The sequence below is a fragment of the Vulpes vulpes genome, chromosome 11, assembly GCF_048418805.1.
Source record: "Vulpes vulpes isolate BD-2025 chromosome 11, VulVul3, whole genome shotgun sequence".
In the NCBI taxonomy this organism is placed as follows: Eukaryota; Metazoa; Chordata; class Mammalia; order Carnivora; family Canidae; genus Vulpes; species Vulpes vulpes.
The window spans coordinates 48,720,460-48,740,975 of NC_132790.1; the positions used below are offsets into that span (position 1 = coordinate 48,720,460).

Consider the following 20,516-nt stretch of genomic DNA (forward strand, 5'->3'; position numbering starts at 1 on the left):
TGATTTGGAATTACAAAGGCAATTAGTTCTCTAATGGTTTAGAGCAACCGAGGTGAAAGAGCAGGTAGGGAAGAAACTGAACAGCAAATGATGTCTGCTAATGCCAAGGAAAAAAAATGAATCAGTGAATCACTCTTGGTAAGAATCTTTCTTAAAAATGTTTCTCCTACTTTTTTTTTCATTTTTCAAAACTAGAGTGTGTCTAACTTTATTGCTTAGTATGTATGAGAAATATCTAATTTGGCACATTATATGTAAAGATTGGCAGTCATGAGCACATGGGTCTCTACTTTATGCTGACTCAGTATATCAGTAGATTTTACCTTCAGAAACTTCTGGATCATTTGCTGAGGTACCTAAAAACTGAGGGCGGGAAGGAAAAAGATAGCTCCCAGATTTATAAAAAGTGTTCATTAAAATAGAAAATAACCTCTACAAGATTTAAAGTGGGCAGGCGTTGAAAAGCTGAGATATAAAAGTGACAGCTGCAAGGTTATTTATTGCAGTGAGAACATAAAATTACACAAACTTAAGGTGTATAAAAAGTAGTAAAGAAAGGTCTGTTGTCCTTGCATTTCATTGAGAAAAGCAATATCTTTGGGCAACCTGAACACTTAGCACTAGACCTAGTTTATAGTTGATAGTAAATGCTATTTGAATCTCAATAGCTTGATTTTAAAATGACTTAAGTTGTTTACAATGGCTGTGGTAGGAACCAGTTTATACAGCCAATACAGTGTAGCATTATAAAAATAACCCGGGCTTAGATTTCAATCACACTCTGACACTAGCTGAATAACCTTAGGCAAGTCATTTTACCTCTTTTGGATTCTTCATTTGTAAAATAGGCATATAATAATTAATTTGCAGATTTAATAGGAGAATGAAATGAGATTTCAAATGGTAGAATGTTTCTCAGTAAATGTAGATATTTCTGTTGATATTCTTAACTAGAGAAAGAATTTTTATTTCCCTAATATTTAAGATTAAGGAAATGAATCATTATTCTTCATGGTATATATGGGCAGGAAAATGGTATTTGATTATCCATTGACTAAAATATCCAATAATACTCTGATTATTTTGTTCATCTTGTTCACTTGCACCTGATAACACATTCTAAAGATGATTGGAAACATTTTGACTGCCTCTCCTTCCTGGGGTCAAATTGGCATGTTGATAGATTTGACGTAATTGCGTTCTCTGCTGGTTCATTGTTATTAGGATAAACTGAAATTCCATTAGGGTCATCTCAGTATATTCAGTAAACTGAAGCAATGAAGTCTTGCACCACTTTCCTGGAGCAGATTGTTTATAATAGCACATATTTACATGCATCAAAGATTCCATTGTGATGGCTTGCATCCTTCAGCAAAATGCAATAGCTATCTTAGTGTACAAAGGAATTTCCCAAATGTAGAACAAATACTGAAGAGCTTCAAATATAGTTATACAAAAGAATTTTTTTTAAAAAAGACAGAGTTTTAAAAAATTAAATACACAAATTATATTTCCTTCCAGAAAAGATGTGTAGATGAGCCCATAATAGATACTTCTAAGGTATTTTTTCTCATATCAGTAACTATCATCAATATCTGCATATCTAATAGCCGTCAATTTGATATCACACAAAATGAGCATGAAGTACATATAAAATTGATTTAGATCACAGTATGCAATATTTTTAAAACCTAAGTATTCATTCTGTGAATGTTTATACAGGACTTTGCCATACCTTCAGTTTAGATGACAATAAAGTAATGCAAAAATTAAAATAAAAGATACAAAGTTGTTATAAACCACCAAGGATACTAAAGGATTTAGAAGTACTTGTAGGGGCAGCCCGGATGGCTCAGTGGTTTAGCACAACCTTCAGCCCAGGACGTGATCCTGGAGACCGGGATCGAGTCCCATGTTGGACTCCCTGCATGGAGCATGCGTCTCCCTCTGTCTGTGTCTCTGCCTCTCTCTCTCTCTGTGTCTCTCATTAATAAATAAATAAAATCGTAAAAGAAAAAAAAAAAAGTACTTGTAAAATAAATACTTAAATTTTAAAAAATTGAAACCAAATAGTATGAATGATTTTTAGATTTCTCTGAAATTATGTCTTATATTTTAAAATATTCTAGGTCAGAAGTATAAAATTTCCAGCAAAGGAAATATTTTTTAAACCACATAAGTTAATCATCTATACCAAAGCATTAGCATTCTCATTTGTTAGCATTCTGATTTGGCTAATTTAAGTATTCATTCATCACAGAAAACTATGGCATAAAACAAGTCTCTTGAAATTATATGTTTTGTTCAGGAGGTTATTAGTTCATATAATTATTTCTTCTGTGGCAACTCAAGAAGAACTGTTATTAGTAAACTTTATTTGAAATACCTAATCACTGTTTCAAAGACACTTTATCACCTAATCTATATGTATCAGTAAATCAAAGCTCATATATTTGCCTCACAACCTCAGCTCACAGAATGTTAAGCCAAGCTAATAAGCATACCCCACTGGATGAGGTAGTATGCATTACAGACACTGTCCCTATAATCCATCCATTATATGGAATATGTTACAAATTATTTCAACCTCCAGGACTGCTCTATTTAATTGTTCTGCAAGAGCTCACTATCTCCCTTTCTCTAAATGCGTTAGTGATGGCATCAAGATTATACCAAGTTCACTGTCATCATTTGACAGCAGTCATCTTTCATTCTGTGCCAAGCTCTTAATGGTACATTCCATAATGGTAGATGTCTTCTTACAGTTGTGTAGCAAAAAATTCTCAGAGTATGAAACAGCAGCCATCAAAATACTTCTAAGACAGTTCTTTCTCCACTATTTCTCAGCCATTATGAGATAAGTTAACAATTTAAGGGGTAATATTCATTCTTTTTTTAAGTCCTTAGTGACCTACTGATTTGTTCAGTTAGTTAAAATATGAAATTAATGACCCTAGATACATGGTTGTCAACTTTTGTTCATTTCCATGACATGAAACATGTCCCTAGTCTCAATGGGTATCTTGTAGAAAATGCTGTTGGTATGGAAAATCATGAAAAAAAAAACCAACTAAATAAATGAGAGTAAATACAAATGTATACTTCAGGAAAAAAAATAACAGTTTCCTACTTACCATCTAATCATAGTATTGTCAAAGATGCACCTGTCTTAAAAAGAATGGACTATAAATGTATTTCCTAATGTGTCATTGGAAATAATAATTTCAAATTCACTTCATGGTATAGTTGAGGGCATAAGCCTCAAGGGTATCTATAAATTATTCATAAATGAATAGTAAGAGTGAACAAATTTAAAAGTCCACGCATTATTTTCTTGATATTAATTGGCATTGCAGAGTTGTAATGAGTCATATACAACAAACCCCATATTGGATTTATTGAAAGCTTTGCAGAGACATGGCACTTTGCATATTTTAGCACCTCATGTGATATTTTCCTATAGAATTTCTTAAACTCATTTTTTCTTAGAATGTATATAATATTTAGCTTATTAAATTAATTTCAGGATAGTATCTGGGTTGCTTGAGGTTTTTTATAAGCAAGATAATTATTTTTATTTGTTCTTGTAATTTGTACAATAGATCCTCAAATATCTGTTTTCCATTTCAGAAAATCACCTTCGAAGGATGGACAGCATTATTTTTCTATTGGAATATACACAGTGTGCACAAGCTCTACTCATGTAAAACTACATTAAATATTTATGCCTGCTTAACTACCTGGAATTGTTGGCTAATTTACCTTTCATCTGAATTTTGTGATAATTGCCTGAGAAGTGTTTATGTTTTTCTAAAAAGAAGCACAGAATTCTTTAAACATCTTAAACAGAGTGATGTGGAAAGTCTCACATTGGTAATTAAATGCTTCTGCCAAAACTGGCACAAGTCATTTAAGCTCACAAGTCACTGGTCTGAACCAATCACATAGCCCCATCTAACTCAAAGGAGTCAGAGTTCCAATGACAAACACATTTTCACAAATTATTCCTACCAGAATAAATTTCATGAAATTTCAATTTTATAAGACTAGTGTAGGTAAAGGATAGTGTTGTTTTGCTTACAACATAAGTAGAAAAATCACCACACGTTCAATAAGATTACAAGAAACTGGTATGCAAAACATCCTCACTGATTACCACTGTCATTGAAACTACACTGACAACTTTAAGAAACAATAGTACAATAAAACAACATTAGAATAGTGATTTACTGAACCATTGTAATTTACATTTGCTACTAAAATGTTATTGCAAAGGTTTGGCAATTTTAGCATTGAAGTTAATCACTAACATTTTCAATTACTGAAATCAATTTTCCCCAGTATCTTCCTATAGTCTCTGAGGGCTTCCAATCCACTTTTGCCCTGATTTTCAATGGCTTCTTTCCTTTTACTTTTCTCATTATTATCCAGAGTGGCTTCTCCTCACACTCAGATAAAATCTACATTCTTTACCATTGCCCTCAAATCCCTCTGTTATCTGGCTCCTATAGATCTTTCCAACATTACCAGCTACTCTATCTTCTTTCTTCACTTTGCTTCAACCACATCAGAGTATCTTCTGTTCCACCAATGCACCAAACTCATCAACACTGATGAATGTGCCCATAATATGATGTGGCTGCTGGCTCCTTCTTATTTATTTTTCAACTTCTTATCTAATGTTTCCTATCTCTCTTCCATTTGATCTTCAGCCTACTTTATTTTCCTCATTGCATTTATTACTATCTAAATGATCTCATTCATTTGTTCAGTGGCCTTCTTCCCCTCCCTAGAAAGTAATCACTCTCCCTAGAGTGTGGCACACAAGAGATATTTCCTCAATATTGTTAAGCAAATTATTAAATGTATGAATGAATAACTATTTTTCTTTAAATAATTAAATTTTTAAAATCAGATAAATAGAGAAGAATGGACAGTGTATGGAGTAGTAATTGAATAAACAATAATCTTTCACATTTAATATTAGATATATTGCCATATCATATGACATGTCAATAAGCAGACAATGAAATAGGAGAAAAAATTATATAGGAATGATATGGTAAGATAGGGTTTTCAGAAGTTCTCTATAGTGCAATCATAAAACAGTTCTTTGAAGCTGTTATATAATGATAATAATAATAATAATAATAATAATAACATCATCTCTTCCATCTTAAGTACTAACCCAGAGGAACAGTCTTCTCCGAGTCTTCACTAAAAAAAAAAAAAAAAAAAAAAAAAAAAATCCTTCCAGCCTCAGTATCTAAAGAACTTTCTGTGATATGGAGATACGAAGTACATTCCTAAGTCATTTTGGCTGGAAAATGCCAAGGGCTGCATGAGAACTAGGTCTTGTGTTACCCAGTCAGCCTTCATTATTCAAAGCTGTCAAGTTTAGCTTTTCAGTTTTGTTCAAACATGGTAACATCCCCAAACCTTTCAGCCTTCTCCTTTTCATTTTCCTTTTTTAAAGTCACTGTAGTATTGAGAAACACAGAATATTTAATTATGGGTTTATAAACTGAGGTTTCTCAAGTTTGCTTAAAATTATTTGATTTTCAATACTCTGTTGAACTTTATTGTCCTAGGAATACATTGGCTAAAATAGTACATCTTTAATAAGCCCCAAGTCTGTATCCAAAAGTGATCATTCCATTATCCTATAGGTAAATTTTTAAATCACTTTAATAATTCCATTGTGTTATGTATTTACCTATCTGGCTGTTTGCATCTAGTTGGCCAGCTGTTCTGTCAGTTTTCCCAGTTGCCTTGTTCTTTTTTTGTGTGTGTGGTTTTTTTTTTGTTTTTATAATTAAATATTGTTGATATTTTTCAGGTTATTTATGTTAATATAACCAATATTTGCATAGGTAAGGAGTTATTCCAGTGTTAATCTTTCACAAACCAAGGGAGTTTCAGTTATTCTTTGTCTCTTAGGATGCTTCAAGTTGCAAATAATAAAACTAACTCAAATTGCCTGAAACAATAAGGAAATACATTGGCTTTCATGAAAGGCAGCTAAAGCAGATTTTTTAATTCATTGATCCAGTGTCTCAAGTTTTTTTTCCAAAGACCCAGATTGATTCCATCTCTACAATGTTGGCCTTACTCTAAAGCTCATTGTGGTTGTAGGTTGACTGCCAAGAATAATATAAGCTAAGTGCTTTATTATTGCCATACAACAGGGGAAACTAGCACATATCTACAAGTGTCTATCCCTTCATCTGGTTTTGCCAGTCTAGACCATGAATCAGCATCCAATAGAAGATTGCCATAACCTGATTGGCTTAGACCTAGCTTCCTGAACCAATCATGACAGGGGCAGGTGAGATTGCAAAAATAGACATAGACTAATTAGGGCCACCCATAGAATGGGGGTTAATTCCCTACACCACATTGTGACAGGTGGCATAAATGTTAGGGAGTGGGCCACAAAATTCACTTCATTTCTATCACACATTTCTACCTCTATTTTCATTTTCAATCAATCAAAAAAAATGGCCTCTGCTCATAATTATTTTTAATGCTCCAAAATTTACATTGTCTATGTCTGTGCTGAATTATGTGAAGTAGCATTGAGTAGTAATAAATAGGACAGAGTTAAATCTGATATATATGAAATTAAGAATCAGAATTGAACCCCAGATCCATTATCAGGGTGTTGTGTGACCTCGAATGAGTCACCTGAACTTTCTGAGACACAGTTGTCTCATTTGTGGAAAGGAGGTATTAATACCTGATTTTCTGTAGGGATTAGAAAGTACATAACATTTAGCACAGTGCCTTCTACTTGGTAGGTAGGCATTGAGTCATATCTCAGCATTTTTCCCCCCATTTTCCATTATAAGCTCACCAGAAGATTGCTTGATGAATTTTCCAATAAGAATACATTTTTTTTCTTTTCAAAATATTTTCATATCTTTCTTTTTATCTTGATAGAACCAAATATGGTGCACAGGTTATGATTTTCATTGGTAAAAAATTAAACAGTGAGATATGATGTCGTCAAAGTTATCAAGCTATTGAGCTTGATTGAGAAGCCCAACCAGTGCAAGTATAGTTATTTACAAAGTAATTTTTACTTACATTTACCCTATGTAATTTTCACAATAATAAGATTGATATTACCGTCCTTTTTGTAAAGTGTAAAGACATTGAGGCTTAATGAGGCTCAGAAATTTGCCCAAGTTTCAGAAACTATACAGAACTTTTACATAAAGATTCAGAACTGGAATAAGATTCTTCAGACTGTTTATACAAATATCTTTTCTTTAGATCAGTTTTTCTTGAAATATATGGTGCATTAAAATTTCCTATACACTTTATACGAAATGCAATTCTGAGGCTCTAGGTTACAGAAATTGAAATTTAGTAGCTATCAAGTAAAGAAAGTAAAATTTAAGCAGAGATTTGAAATTTGAAGTCTAAATAGATGTTAAATGCTCAAAATGAGGAGAGAGAATTTCATGCTGAGGGACCTGTTACACAGATGACAGATAATAACGATAATAATAATTATAATAAAGATGATAATGATAGAAATGGTGAGTTTTACCAAATTAATTGAAAACAAAATTGTTTTTGAAAAAAAATTAGAACTGTTTATCACTCATTTCCTTCCTTATGCAACCCCAATAAAAAAAAAAGAGTGTGTTATTCTCATAGGATTGAGAACAGTTCTTACTGTTAAGGGTCACTTAAATTAGGTTAATAAATATTAAAGAAATTTAAGAATACCCTCTAGATGTCATGAAGAACATAATTGTAGTAGGGAAGTATCTGAGAAAAAAGTAAAGAAAGAAAGATGCAATACTATATGACATTGGATGTTGCCAACCCAGTATGTCAAGAGCATGTCAGGACACATTTTCCTGTATAAAAATCTATTATCAATAAAATCATACTTCCTAAATAAGGCATGCCATAAGTCTTCATAATTATTCTAAAGATGAGAACCTCAGCAACCAGTTATTAATAGATATGAAAGTGTGATGTGCTACAGAAAATCTACTCACATTATTGACTATTACTTTAATTTTTTAAAATTATTTTTATGGACTATACTTGAAATACAATATTATGTTAGTTACAGATGTAAAACAGACTGATTCAATAAGTTTAAATGTTATGTTATGGTCACCAGAAGTATAGCTACAGCTGTCATTACATAATACTATTACAACCCCAATGACTATATTTCCTATGCTATATCTTTTATACCCATTATTTATTCATTCAATAACTGTAAGCCTGTATCTCCACTCTTCTTCACCTGTTTTGACCATGCCCCCACCACCTCCTTCAACCATCAGTTCTCTGTATTTATAGGGCTGATTCTCCTTTTTGTTTGTTTATTCATTTGTTTTTGTTTTTATATTCCACATATAGGTGCTTGACTTCCCTGTCTGACTTATTTCACTTAGCATAATACCCTTCTAGGCCCATACATACTGTAGCAAATGGCAAGATCTCATCTTTCTTATGGCTGAGTAATATTCCTATGTGTGTATCACATATTCTTTATCCATTCATCTATTGACAACCATATCTTGGCTATTATAAATAATGCTGCAATAAACATAGGGGTACGATATCCTTTTGAACTAGTGTCACCATTTTATTTGAGTAAATACCCAACAGTGGAATTGTACGATCATATGGTATTTCTATTTTTAATTTTTTGAGGAATCTCCATACTGTTTTCGACAATGGCTGCACCAATTTGTATTCCCATTAACAGTGCAAGAGAGTTCCTATTTATCAACATCATCACCAACACTTTTTTCTTATATTTTCGGTTTTAGCCATTCTAATAAGTGTAAGGTGATTTGCACATCCCTGATGATTAGTGATGGTGAGCCTCTTTTCATGAGTCTGTTGGCTATTTGTATGTCTTCTTGGAAAAATGTCTATTCAGGGCCTCAGTTGATTTTTAATCAGATTATTATTCGGGGAGTTTTGAATTGTGTAAGTTCTTTATATATTTTGGATATTAATCCCTTTTTGAATATATAATTTGCAAGAATTTTCTCCCATGCAGTAGGCTGCCTTTTTATCTTGTTGATAATTTCCTTTGCTGTGCAAAAGTTTTTTTTTATTTTGATGTCTCCTTTTTTTCCTTGCCTTGGGAGACATACCTAGAAACACGTTGCTATGGTTGATATTAAAGAAATTACTTCCTATGTTTTCTTCCAGGAGTTTTACGGTTTCAAGTCTTACATTGAGGTCTTTAATTCATTTTGAGTTTATTTTTGTATATAGTGTAAGAAAGTTGCGTAGTTTCATATATGTGTGTGTGTGTGTGTGTGTGTGTGTGTTAATCCATATATTATATGGGCAATGCTAATCTTTTCTGTATCATTCTAGTTTTAGTATATATGCTGCAAAAGAGAACACCAGTTTCATTATTTTTCATACAGTTGTCCAGTTTTCACAATACCATTTATTGAAAAGACTGTCTTTTCTCCATTGTATATTCTTGTTATGGATTAGTTGGCCATATAGGCATGGGTTTGTTTCTGGACTCCCTATTCTCTTTCAGTGATCTATGTAGCTGGTTTTGTGCCAATACCATACTCTTTTGATTACTACAGCATTGTAGTATATCAAAATCTAAGAATGTGATATCTCCAGCTTTGTTCTTCTTTCTCAAGATTGCTTTTGCTATTTAAAGTCTTTGAGGGTTTTATACAAATTTTAGTATTATCCATTCCAGTTCTGTGAAAAATGCTATTGGTATTTTGATAGAGATTATACTGAATATGTAGATTGCTTTGAGTAGTTTGGACATTTTAACATTCTTTCAATCCATGAGCATGACATATCTTTCCATCTATCTTTGTTGTCTTCAATTTCTTTTTTTTTAAGATTTTATTTATTTATTCATGAGAGACACAGAGAGAGGGAGAGAGAGAGAGGCAGAGACACTAGGCAGAGGGAGAAGCAGGCTCCATGCAGGGAGACCGACGTGGGACTTGATCCTAGGTCTCCAGGATCGCGCCCTGGACTGACGGTGGCACTAAACCACTGAGCCACCTGGGCTGCACCTTCAATTTCTTTCTTCAATGTCTTATAGTTTTCAGAGTATAGGTCATTCATCTCCTTGGTTAACTTTATTCCTTTGTATTTTATTCCTAGGGCTGCAATGTACATATGATTGTTTTCTTGTTTTCTCTTTCTGCTACTTCATTATTAGTGTATAGAAATTCAACAGATTTCTGGGTATAATTATGTATCTTGTAACTTTACTGAATTTATTTATTACTTCTAATAGCTTTTTGGTGGAATCTTTAGAGTTTTATGAATAGTATTATGTCATCCACAAGTAGTTTAATTTCTTCCTGTCAAATATGATGTATTTTATTTCTTTTTGTGGTCTGATTGCTGCAGCTTGGACTTTTAGTACTATGTTGAATAAAAGTGATGAGACTGGACATCCTTATCTTGTTCCTAATCTTAGGGATAAAGCTTTTGCTTTTCACCATTGAGTATGGTGTTAGCTGTGGGTTTTCAGATACTGCTTTTGTTATGTTGAAGTATGTTCCCTCTATACCCATTTTGTTAAGAGGATTTAACTATTACTTTTTAATAAAAAGTTTTGTTGTCACTTATATATGGGCTTTGAAATTGGGGCTATACAAAATGGTCCTTTGTACTGAATGGTTCATTACATGTAATTAAACTACATTATAAAAATTGAAAATACCCCAGGGGCACCTGGGTAGATCAGTTAATTAAGCATCAGACTCTTGATTTTGACTCCAGTCATGATCTCTGGGTCCTGAGATCAAGCCCCACATTATCATCTGTGCTCAGTGGGGGTCTGCTTTAGATTCCCTCTGCCTCTCCCCAATCTCTCTAAAATAAATAAATACATCTTTAAAAAAATTCAAAATACTCTTTGTGGCCTGAGCTACAGATTTTATTTCTCTCCATCTCATCTTTTAGACAGTAGCTAAATCTCATCTTTACTTGGTTAGAAAGGCATGTTCAGGACTTTGTTTCCATGAGTGATTGTCTTTCTGAAATATAATCCTACATATATTTAGAAGTAAGAGGCATTTGTCCCCAAGCAATATTTATAGAATTAAAAATAAAACCAGGCACGCCTGGGTGGCTCAGCCATTAAGTGTCTGCCTTTGGCTCAGGGCGTCATCCCAGCATCCTGGGATCCAGTCCCTCATTGGGCTCCCTTCAGGGAGCCTGCTTCTCCCTCTGCCTATGTCTCTGCCTCTCTCTTTCTGTGTCTCTCATGAATAAATAAAAATAAAATCTTAAGAAAAAAGAATTTAAACAATAAATAATAAAAAATAGAACCAATTTAAGATACGGTTTTATATTTGGTATCATTTTTTTTTTACAATGTTTGCCTTACAAACAATGTTAGGCAAAGACCTGCTTGATGTTTCAAATCCCAACAAGTTTAATTTTTCACTTAAAACCTCTGTATGAAAAAAATCAAATAAAGTAAAAACATTGTGACTCTTCTGAAAATGTAAAATGTAAAAAATAACATGTAACAATAGGGATATTTGATGAATCAATAGGTGTCAGATTCAGGCAGAAATAGTGATGTTATCTAAGTGAGAAAGGGCCAGGAAAGTTGCTTGGCAAGAGGAGTCAGCTACAGTATTAGGAGGAATTTTTAAGAATTTTTCTTCAAGAAGACTTGGACAATCACACAACAATTGGCTGCCTCTACCAATTGTTGTCTATAAGGAGAATGGGTAATGATTCACAAAAAGTCAGTATACAATTTTCCTATTTATTACCACATTAGTTTGTCAAATTTGCTTTAAACAGGAGAGAGAAAAAAAAAAGAGAAAAAAAAAAAAACAGGAGATATCATTTCATTGGTTGTCAAGACTAAAAGCTGAACTCTGTTTTAACACTTTTCCCCCCAAAGCAGGAGGACTCTGGTGTTTTTGTTTGTTTTTGTTTTGTTTTGTTTTTTAGGGATTTTCCTGTTTCAAATACTCCTTTCTTATCTGAAAAATAACATGATTGAACTAGGTAATTGCAGTCCATTTAAAAATTTCAAGGCTCTAAAACATTGTTTGACTATCACATATAGTCTTAGATCCTTGTTTCATGTCCTTAGCCTAACAATAACAGCTTTAGAGGTCACAAGGAGATATCTACTTTATTTGCTTTTCAGGGTTTTTTTTTTTTTGTATTTTTTTTTTATTGGAGTTCGATTTGCCAACATATAACACCTAGTGCTCATCCCTTCAAGTGCCCCCCTCAGTGCCTATCACCCAGTCACCCCATCCACCCACCCACCTCCTTTTCTACTACCCCTTGTTCATTTCCCAGATTTAGGAGTCTCTCATGTTTTGTCTCCTCTAATTTTTCCCACTCAGTTCCCTTCTTTTCCCTTACAATCACTTTCACTATTCTTATGTTCCCCATATGAGTGAAACCATATGATGATTGTCCTTCTCTGACTGACTTATTTCACTCAGCATCATACCCTTCAGTTCCATCCATGTCGAAGCAAATGGTGGGCATTTGTCGTTTCTAATGGCTGAGGAATATTCCACTGTATATATAGACCACATCTTCTTTATCTATCATCTGTCAAAGGACATCGAGGCTCCTTCTACAGTTTGGCTATTGTGGACATTGCTGCTATAAGCATTGGGGTGCAGGTGTCCTGGCTTTCACTGCATCTGTATCTTTTGGGTAAATCCCCAGTAGTGCAATTGCTGGGTCGTAGGGTAGCTCTGTTTTTAACTCTTTGAGGAACTGCCACATAGTTTTCCAGAGTGGCTGTACCAATTCATACTCCCATCAACAGGGCAAGAGGGTTCCTTTTCAGCTTTAAAAGTCAATGTCTTCTCAAGAGAAATTTTCTAACTGAACATTAGGTCAAAAAAGTGAGTTGCTCTGATAGCAATCTAATAGCAATTCTAGGGGCCCTTGATGGAGAATAAATTAAATTCACAAGAACATGGCTTCTGTCCGGGGCATGGTTCTTTGTCATTTGCTCAGCAGTCCTCACCAAAAAGGAATGAAAAGATTATGTCCATTTTTCTAAATCACCTATTTTCAAATAAAATATGTATTTTACTGATTCTATACAATAGCACTGTTGTGGAGTGAGGAGAACTTTCCAGATTCCATCCCATCTGATACTGAGTCATTACAGCAACTATAAAGTTAATATGGATTTCTGCTAAATGAGAGATATCTGTATAATATTCAGACACTAGCTACTATCACATATTTGTCATCTGTGAGATATTTATTTCTTATTAATCTATTTTCAAAGATGTTGAATGTAAATTAGATATAACCTTTAAAGAGATAATTTACTTCTTGATTTTTAAAAAAAGTCAAAAAATGGCAAAAATATGTCCATCATTAACAGGACTTAAAAATAAAGGTATTGATTATATTAATATAATATTAATGTAATTCACTCCTAAATATAAACAGAAAGCTAATTATGGCCAGCATTCAGTATACAATGTGTGAAAATGTATATTTCTTTATAAATAGAGTATTAACAAGCCAATACTAATATAAAAACCATAAATTTCATTTTCACTTTTATTATGTGAAAATTATGTGATTTATTAAGTATTATTAAAATTATACTTATAATTATGTGATTTATTAAGTATTATTAAAATTATACTTAATTTACCTTAAAAGGTAAAATGCGTAATTAATTTTTCAGACTCTTTTTACAATATATTCATAAAAATCTTTAGATTTATAAAGATTTAGAAAAGTATCTGTCCATAGGATTTAATAATTTATTAAATCATACAAAAAAAAACTTATTTGCCTCATTCATGGAGCTATTTTGCCAATTTCATTACCATCCTACTCAACTTGACTGAAAAAAAAAGGTGTTAACTCAAATATATACGTTTTCAAATATATTTTATTTTAACAAGAAAAGAAGCTACTATACTGGAACCATGTCTTATATGATAATTACTTTATTTTAAAACATTCTTATATTTGTTAATTGTTGCACAAAATTCCAAACTAAAAACAACTCCTCGGTCCTTTCTTATCTTCTCTTTTCCTTCTTCTCCCTTCTTTCTCATGTCTCCTTCTACAAATATTTATTGAGGGCCTAATATATTCCAAGTACTATGTTGGATATTCAGACAAGTGGAAATTTTAGAAAAATAATTATAGGCAACATAACAAGAGCTATATTGAGATGTAAAATATACTTCTCAAACACTTGAACATAGCATTATCATTATCTCGAATTTGCTTGTTGTAAAAGATCTGTCTCTATCACAAGATTTTAATAACATCTAGAGCTGGAACCCTATTTTGTTCTCCTATAAATCATTCCCCTACTCAACTCTCACCGCTCACACATTGCTTTATACATAATGGGCCTCCAGTAAATGTTTGGTTAAATAGAATATACTTACAATAGTACATATATACCATATGGAGGTTTTCCTTAAAATAATGACTTTAAAAAATAATTTTAGATCCTTAATATGCAGAATTGGAAAATATAAACAAGAATAAAATTTTTATCATCTATATTGTCATTTCCAAGCAATATTAACTACCATGTATACCTTAATGCATTTATTTCTGGTCTTTTCCTTTATGTATTTGGGAAATAACTATACATTTATATTTACATAATTTTTCTTTTTAATTTTTCCCTTATTACATTGTGAACATTTCCCACATAGCAAATAATCCTAAATATTAGTTTAATAGCTGGCTAATATTTTATCATAAAATTTTATTATTTAAACCTTACATGATTAGTGGACAATTACTTATTTACAATGGTTTATAATTATAAATAATTGCACAGCCATAGTCAGTGTCCTGGGTACATAAATCTTATTTACTCTCACTTATTATTTTGCTAAGGACTATACTTGAGAAAATAGCCACATACAGAGAAAAATACTTGGGAATTTATTAATTATGTTGTAAATTCCTTTTTGTTCTAGCTAAAGTTTTTAAAAACTTTTTAGAGTAGTAATTACCTATTATTAAAAGAAATACACCTTTATTTAAGAAAACTAATTTAAACATTTTGTAGACCATTAATACTCAGAAAGGCAAATTATTTTAAGTTAACAAAGAGTTATTTCCCACAATATTTTCTATCATATCTCACACAGAGTTGGTTGTTAATACTTTTCGAAGAGGTGAATAAAAGGAAGAGATGGAATGGAACAGAACAAAAGGAACAATATAAAAGAGCTTAATAAATGAATTATGTTGGTAACTATTCCTATTGGAAAGCATTAGCAAAATTTTTATTTTATGAAAAAAATGTTTTTTTTTCATAGCATTTTGAAGATCCTCCTGACCAATTCTCAATCTATGAACAAACTTTCAAATCAAACTGTTTTGAAGTCTGTTCCAGTTATCTGTTGCTGCTCCAAAACTTAGTGGCTTCAAATATCAATGTATTATTTGCCCTCATGATTTTGGCAGATGACAGGCAGTCAAGTACTTGAGATCTCTCATGCATATGAATCCCATGGTGGTTGGAGGTGGGGTTATTTGAAGGCTTCATCAGTCACATGTTTGGTGCATGTGTAGGCTGGGACGCCTGGAATAGCTGAGAGCAAGTTGGATTAAGCTTTCTCCACAAGGTTCTCCAAAATGATAGCTTGGACTTTCTTACAGAATGGTAGCCTTAGGTTAATTAGATTTCTAAGGAGACATAAGTATTGATAAGCATTCAAGAGGCCTGGATTGATAGCCACAAAGCTTCTTATAACCTCTCCTCAAAAGTCATGCAGTGTCACCTCTACCATTGTCTTTTGAGTCAGATAGTGACAAGCCAGCCCACATACAAGGAAGTGAAAGAACAGGCTCCACCTATCAATGAGGTAATGGCCTGCAAGTACAGGGAGGAAAGAGTAATGGTGTCTACCTTATACACAGGCTGCCACAAAGTCCTAACTGCTTCCCTCAAATGCCATCTTTGTCTCTACCACATAATTGAATCATGCCTTTCCTTAACACATACTTTTTCTTTCATTTCTTTATTTAAAACTACTTTCTAGATTAGCAGTGAAAGCAGGACAGATCTGTGTACTTCTTGCTTCTTTGGACAAATCAGGTTTTATAACCAGATCCAAATTCAAATATTAGCTGCCATTCACCAACAGAATGACTTGAGCAAAAATATATCTCCTCATAAGAATGGATTCTCTGATACCTACTGTCTCCATAATACCTAACATATAATAAAGTTATTGACTAAGAAATTTATTTATTATTTACTGACTAACCAATCTCTGAGATTTCTTTTATGTCTTCTTCTATTTCTTTTATGTCTTCTTCTATTTCTTTTATGTCTTTTATGTCTTAATGTTTGCAAAATATGTAATACAAAGCCTTAATTTAGTAAAGTGAGAATATGGTAGCCATCAGTAATTACAGTTAATATTCTCATCATTATTTATGTTATCATCATTATAGTTTCTCTTTAAATTTATGCCTCCACAGTCTAACAACTTGTTAGACATCTTCAGCACCCGGATCTCATTTATTTACCTCAGCTCATCCTTAGCCACTGTTTTAATGCTTTGAATATTCACACTGATGACACATCAAACATATTCTTCCATAAATCCTTGACCTTGTCAACCCTAATATATTCCCCACTTCGCTCCAAATAAGCACAAAGTCTCATTCAAAAGTACCCTACACCTAAATCACAAACTCTGCAATTTTCTCTTCACAAGTTCCATTTCTTATGTCTTCCATCATGCTTTCCTGATTCCTTTCTTTTATTCTAGTGTATTAACACCTTTCTGGTTTTACTTGACTCCTTAGGCAATCTTGACACCATGGCCATTCACACTATTGGCATCTTTGATGATAAGCCAAACCAAATTTAAAAATTCTTATATCTGAATGGACTTAGTTGATTAAAATGTTCAGTTCTCATTTCCTAAAAATGTCATTTGCTTCATGAAGCTTTTAAAATGCTTTTACCATCTCCTTGTTCCTTCCCTCTTGAAATTGTCTACCCAAGAGGTCTTTACTAACTACCTCCATTTCTCCAGCACTCCACCATTTCTTAGCTACTTATAGTCTAGCTCAGCCCCTCCTGATCAGACTTTGTAATCAAATCTGACTCAGCAAGGTTAGACTAGAAAGCCAAGACCAGAGCCAGAGAAAGTAAGTAGTTAACTTAGTCCATTCAGATTTGAGAACTTATAAATGTGGTTTAGTTTGTCACCAAAGATGCAAATAGTGTGAATGACAATGGCATTAAGGTGGACTAGGGAGTCAAATGAAGCCAGAATGGTACTGATAGGACTAATTCAGAAAATAACCCAAAATACTTAAAAGGTTTTTTTGTTTGCTGTCATTGAAAATAAAAGAATCCTTGCAGCCTGAATTGTCCATATTAAAGAACAGAAGCATGTCAATAAGAAAATCGGCATGCTTTCCAACCACTAAAATGTAAACACTCTACATATTTTTAAATGCTATTAGATATCACTACCTTAAGAAGTGATAATACAAAGGTATATTTCTCCATCAGACCACAGTTGTTTCTTGAAGGTAGAGTCTACATGCTCATAGATTGATTGTCACTATTCTATACCAATTTTTCATGAGCATAAGGAAAATAATCTTCTCTGATGAACTACTCTCCCATCCCCATCACAAATCATCACCATTATCATCATCATTATCATCATCATCCATCAAAATCGCACCTTCCTTTTAAATCCCCACAAAATTTGTCCATGCCTTACTTCTAAAATATACCCTTTGGCCTGAACTATCATTATTTCAGAGCTCTTGATATTTCCCCTGTTAAAATTTAAGCTACTTCATAGTCGCATCACAGTATTTGTACACTTGCAGGTTTCTTGAACCTAAAAATTAGGCCCATACACCTATAATATTTTGTTAACTATGGGATCTTTTTTGTTACTGATACCATTGCCAATCACTCTCTATAAGCTGTGTATATAGCTTCTTTAAGCTGTGGTTGATGTCCATAGCCATAGTTAATATTGACATTCATATTCTTGTGTGTATTTATAATTTTTTTCTTTTCCTATAAAATATAATGGTAATTGGTAGTTGCCTCCAAGCAAAGTGTTAGGAAAAAAATCAAATCTATAATTAAGTTCCCAGCAGAAATCATGGTACCCACTTTGGATCCCATCTCTCTACTGTCAATTTTCATTACTAAATATGTATTTCATTTAGACAGTTAGATAGTTTGATTGGATCTTTATTGGAAATACAATTTCTCATAGCTCTTCATCATGACTTGTATTTAACTTTATTCATTCCCTTTTGCCTATAGGTCCCCCAGGCCCACCAGGGGTAGTGATTGTTGAGGAAATCACCGAAAGCACAGCCACACTCTCCTGGAGTCCTGCAGCTGACAACCACAGCCCAATCTCCTCCTACAACCTGCAGGCTCGCAGCCCATTCTCCCTGGGCTGGCAAACAGTAAAAACAAGTAAGAGGCTCTAACGCAACATCAGAGGCAACCAGAATAGCTTCATCTGTCATGAGCTATATTTGCTAGCAGTCTTAGTGGGATCATTTTGAATTCTGGAAATTTTGTTATTAATTACAATATTAACCATTGTTTGCCTCTTTCTATAAAGCTATCTTGCTTTCCAGGTGCCTGGGTGGCTCAAGCAGTTCAGTGTCCAACTCTTGATTTCAGGCTCAAGTCATGATCTCAGAGTTATAATAGGTGGCTCTGTGCTGGGCAAGGAAACTGCTTAAGATTCTCTCTCCTTATCACACGCCGCCCCCTGCCCCGGGCCCCACCCCAACACATCCAGGTGCTCTTTTTTTTTTTTTTTTTTTTTTGGAAGTCACGACATGTCATGACTCTGTTTATTTATCTTTTTTTTTTTATTATTCATCTATGAGCAATACACAGAGAGAGAGAGAGAGAGGCAGAGACACAGGCAGAGGGAGAAGCAGGACCCATGCAGGGAGCCCGACGTGGGACTCGATCCTGGGTCTCCAGGGTCATGCCCTGGGCCAAACGCGGAGCCAAACATCTGCGCCACCAGGGCTGCCCCCCGGTGCTCTGTAATAAAAAAAAAAGAAAAAGAAAAAGCTATCTTGCTTTCTTCTCTCAATTCCTAAGAGAGGACCACATCATTTATATTTGTTTATTGAAATAATTTTAGGCTCAATGTGAAAGTTGCCAAAATAGTACAAAGATTTTCTATGGACCCATTCCTCAGCTCTCCCTAATGATAATATTTTACATAACCATGGTACAATTATCAAATCAGAAAATTGACATTGATACAATGCTATTAACTGATCTATATACTATATACTATATTCAGATTTCACAAATTTTTATATACAATTTTTAATGTGTGGTTTCATAAAATTTTATAGATTTTGTTGTGTAGCCTCAAGTAACCACCAAGAAAATTGGGTACAGAACTTTTTCATTACTCCAGATCCTTGTGCTACCTCTTTATAGTCACACATCTTTTTACTTAGAAAAAGATAATCTAACATAAGTTACATTGTTTAAAACAAGGCAGAATTTTAATGTCTACTTGTAAGACATTTGTGTAATAGTCGCACTATTCTTAAATTCATTTTCTTCCCTGATAGTTTGCTTTCCATGTTGTAACCAAATTCTCATTTCTCCACGTGTAGCTGTCTATAGGAATATGTGAAGTTATGATCACTTGATGGTTATTAGACACTTATGTAGCATGTTGGTTTTTAAAAGTATGCAATATCTATAAAATGTAATCTTCAGAAGCAGTTGTCCATTCTGAGTAAGAATTTGTAATTTTATTTTCTAAGTATAAAATTGATTTATTTGTTTATAAGTGAAATATAAATCAGTATGCAATACCGAATGCAATAACCATGAAACTCAATTAACCATAATGCTATAGAAGTGGAGTGGTCCATTTTGCTGCTTAAATAATAAATTATTTAAACAGAAAATTTGTTTTGTGTAAAATTTTACAATTTGGGAGAGAGGAATTATATTTGCATACAAAATACAATTCACTTTTTTTAAGTATTAGGTTCCTATATTAATTTATAGAATTGATTTTGATTATCAACATAGTGTACTCTATGTATATAGATATTAATTTGTAATACATATAATTGTGTGTATTAGCCTCATTTCTGGCTCCACACTAATCCTGTGATACCTCTGTAGATCCAAGAAATTGGGGGATCTCTACATTCAATAGATAATTCTAGAAAGATCATAAAGTCAAGCCACATAAACAGGTTTATTCAAGAATACTTCTAACCTTTGCTCCGGTGCTTTTATCTTTTCATTTGTGTGACAGCCTAAACCTTTTGCTTTGCAGCCAGAAAATGGGTTCATCTTATATCTGGTGTTGTGCACTCACAGATATGCTATATGCCCACTTTGCCACACTTCCCTTACTTCTTGGGACATTTTCCTTGTGGGCACATTGCAATACATACATATGTTTCCTCATTCATTCCATCCACATGTTCTTATCCTTCCTATCTTAACAGATGTTATGGCAATCCAGTACATC

General features: G+C 33.2%; 1 protein-coding gene across 5 annotated transcripts in view; it reads left to right on the top strand.

Annotated features, from left to right (window-relative positions):
• The window catches only part of CNTN5 (contactin 5), a 1,288,935-nt gene that overhangs the window by 1,187,301 nt on the left and 81,118 nt on the right, over positions 1-20,516 (top strand). For all 5 annotated transcript variants that reach the window (XM_072726266.1, XM_072726270.1, XM_072726267.1 and 2 more), the window contains one exon: positions 18,299-18,457. In XM_072726266.1, coding sequence (XP_072582367.1) covers positions 18,299-18,457 — 159 coding nt within the window. The remainder of the gene's footprint in view (positions 1-18,298; positions 18,458-20,516) is intronic.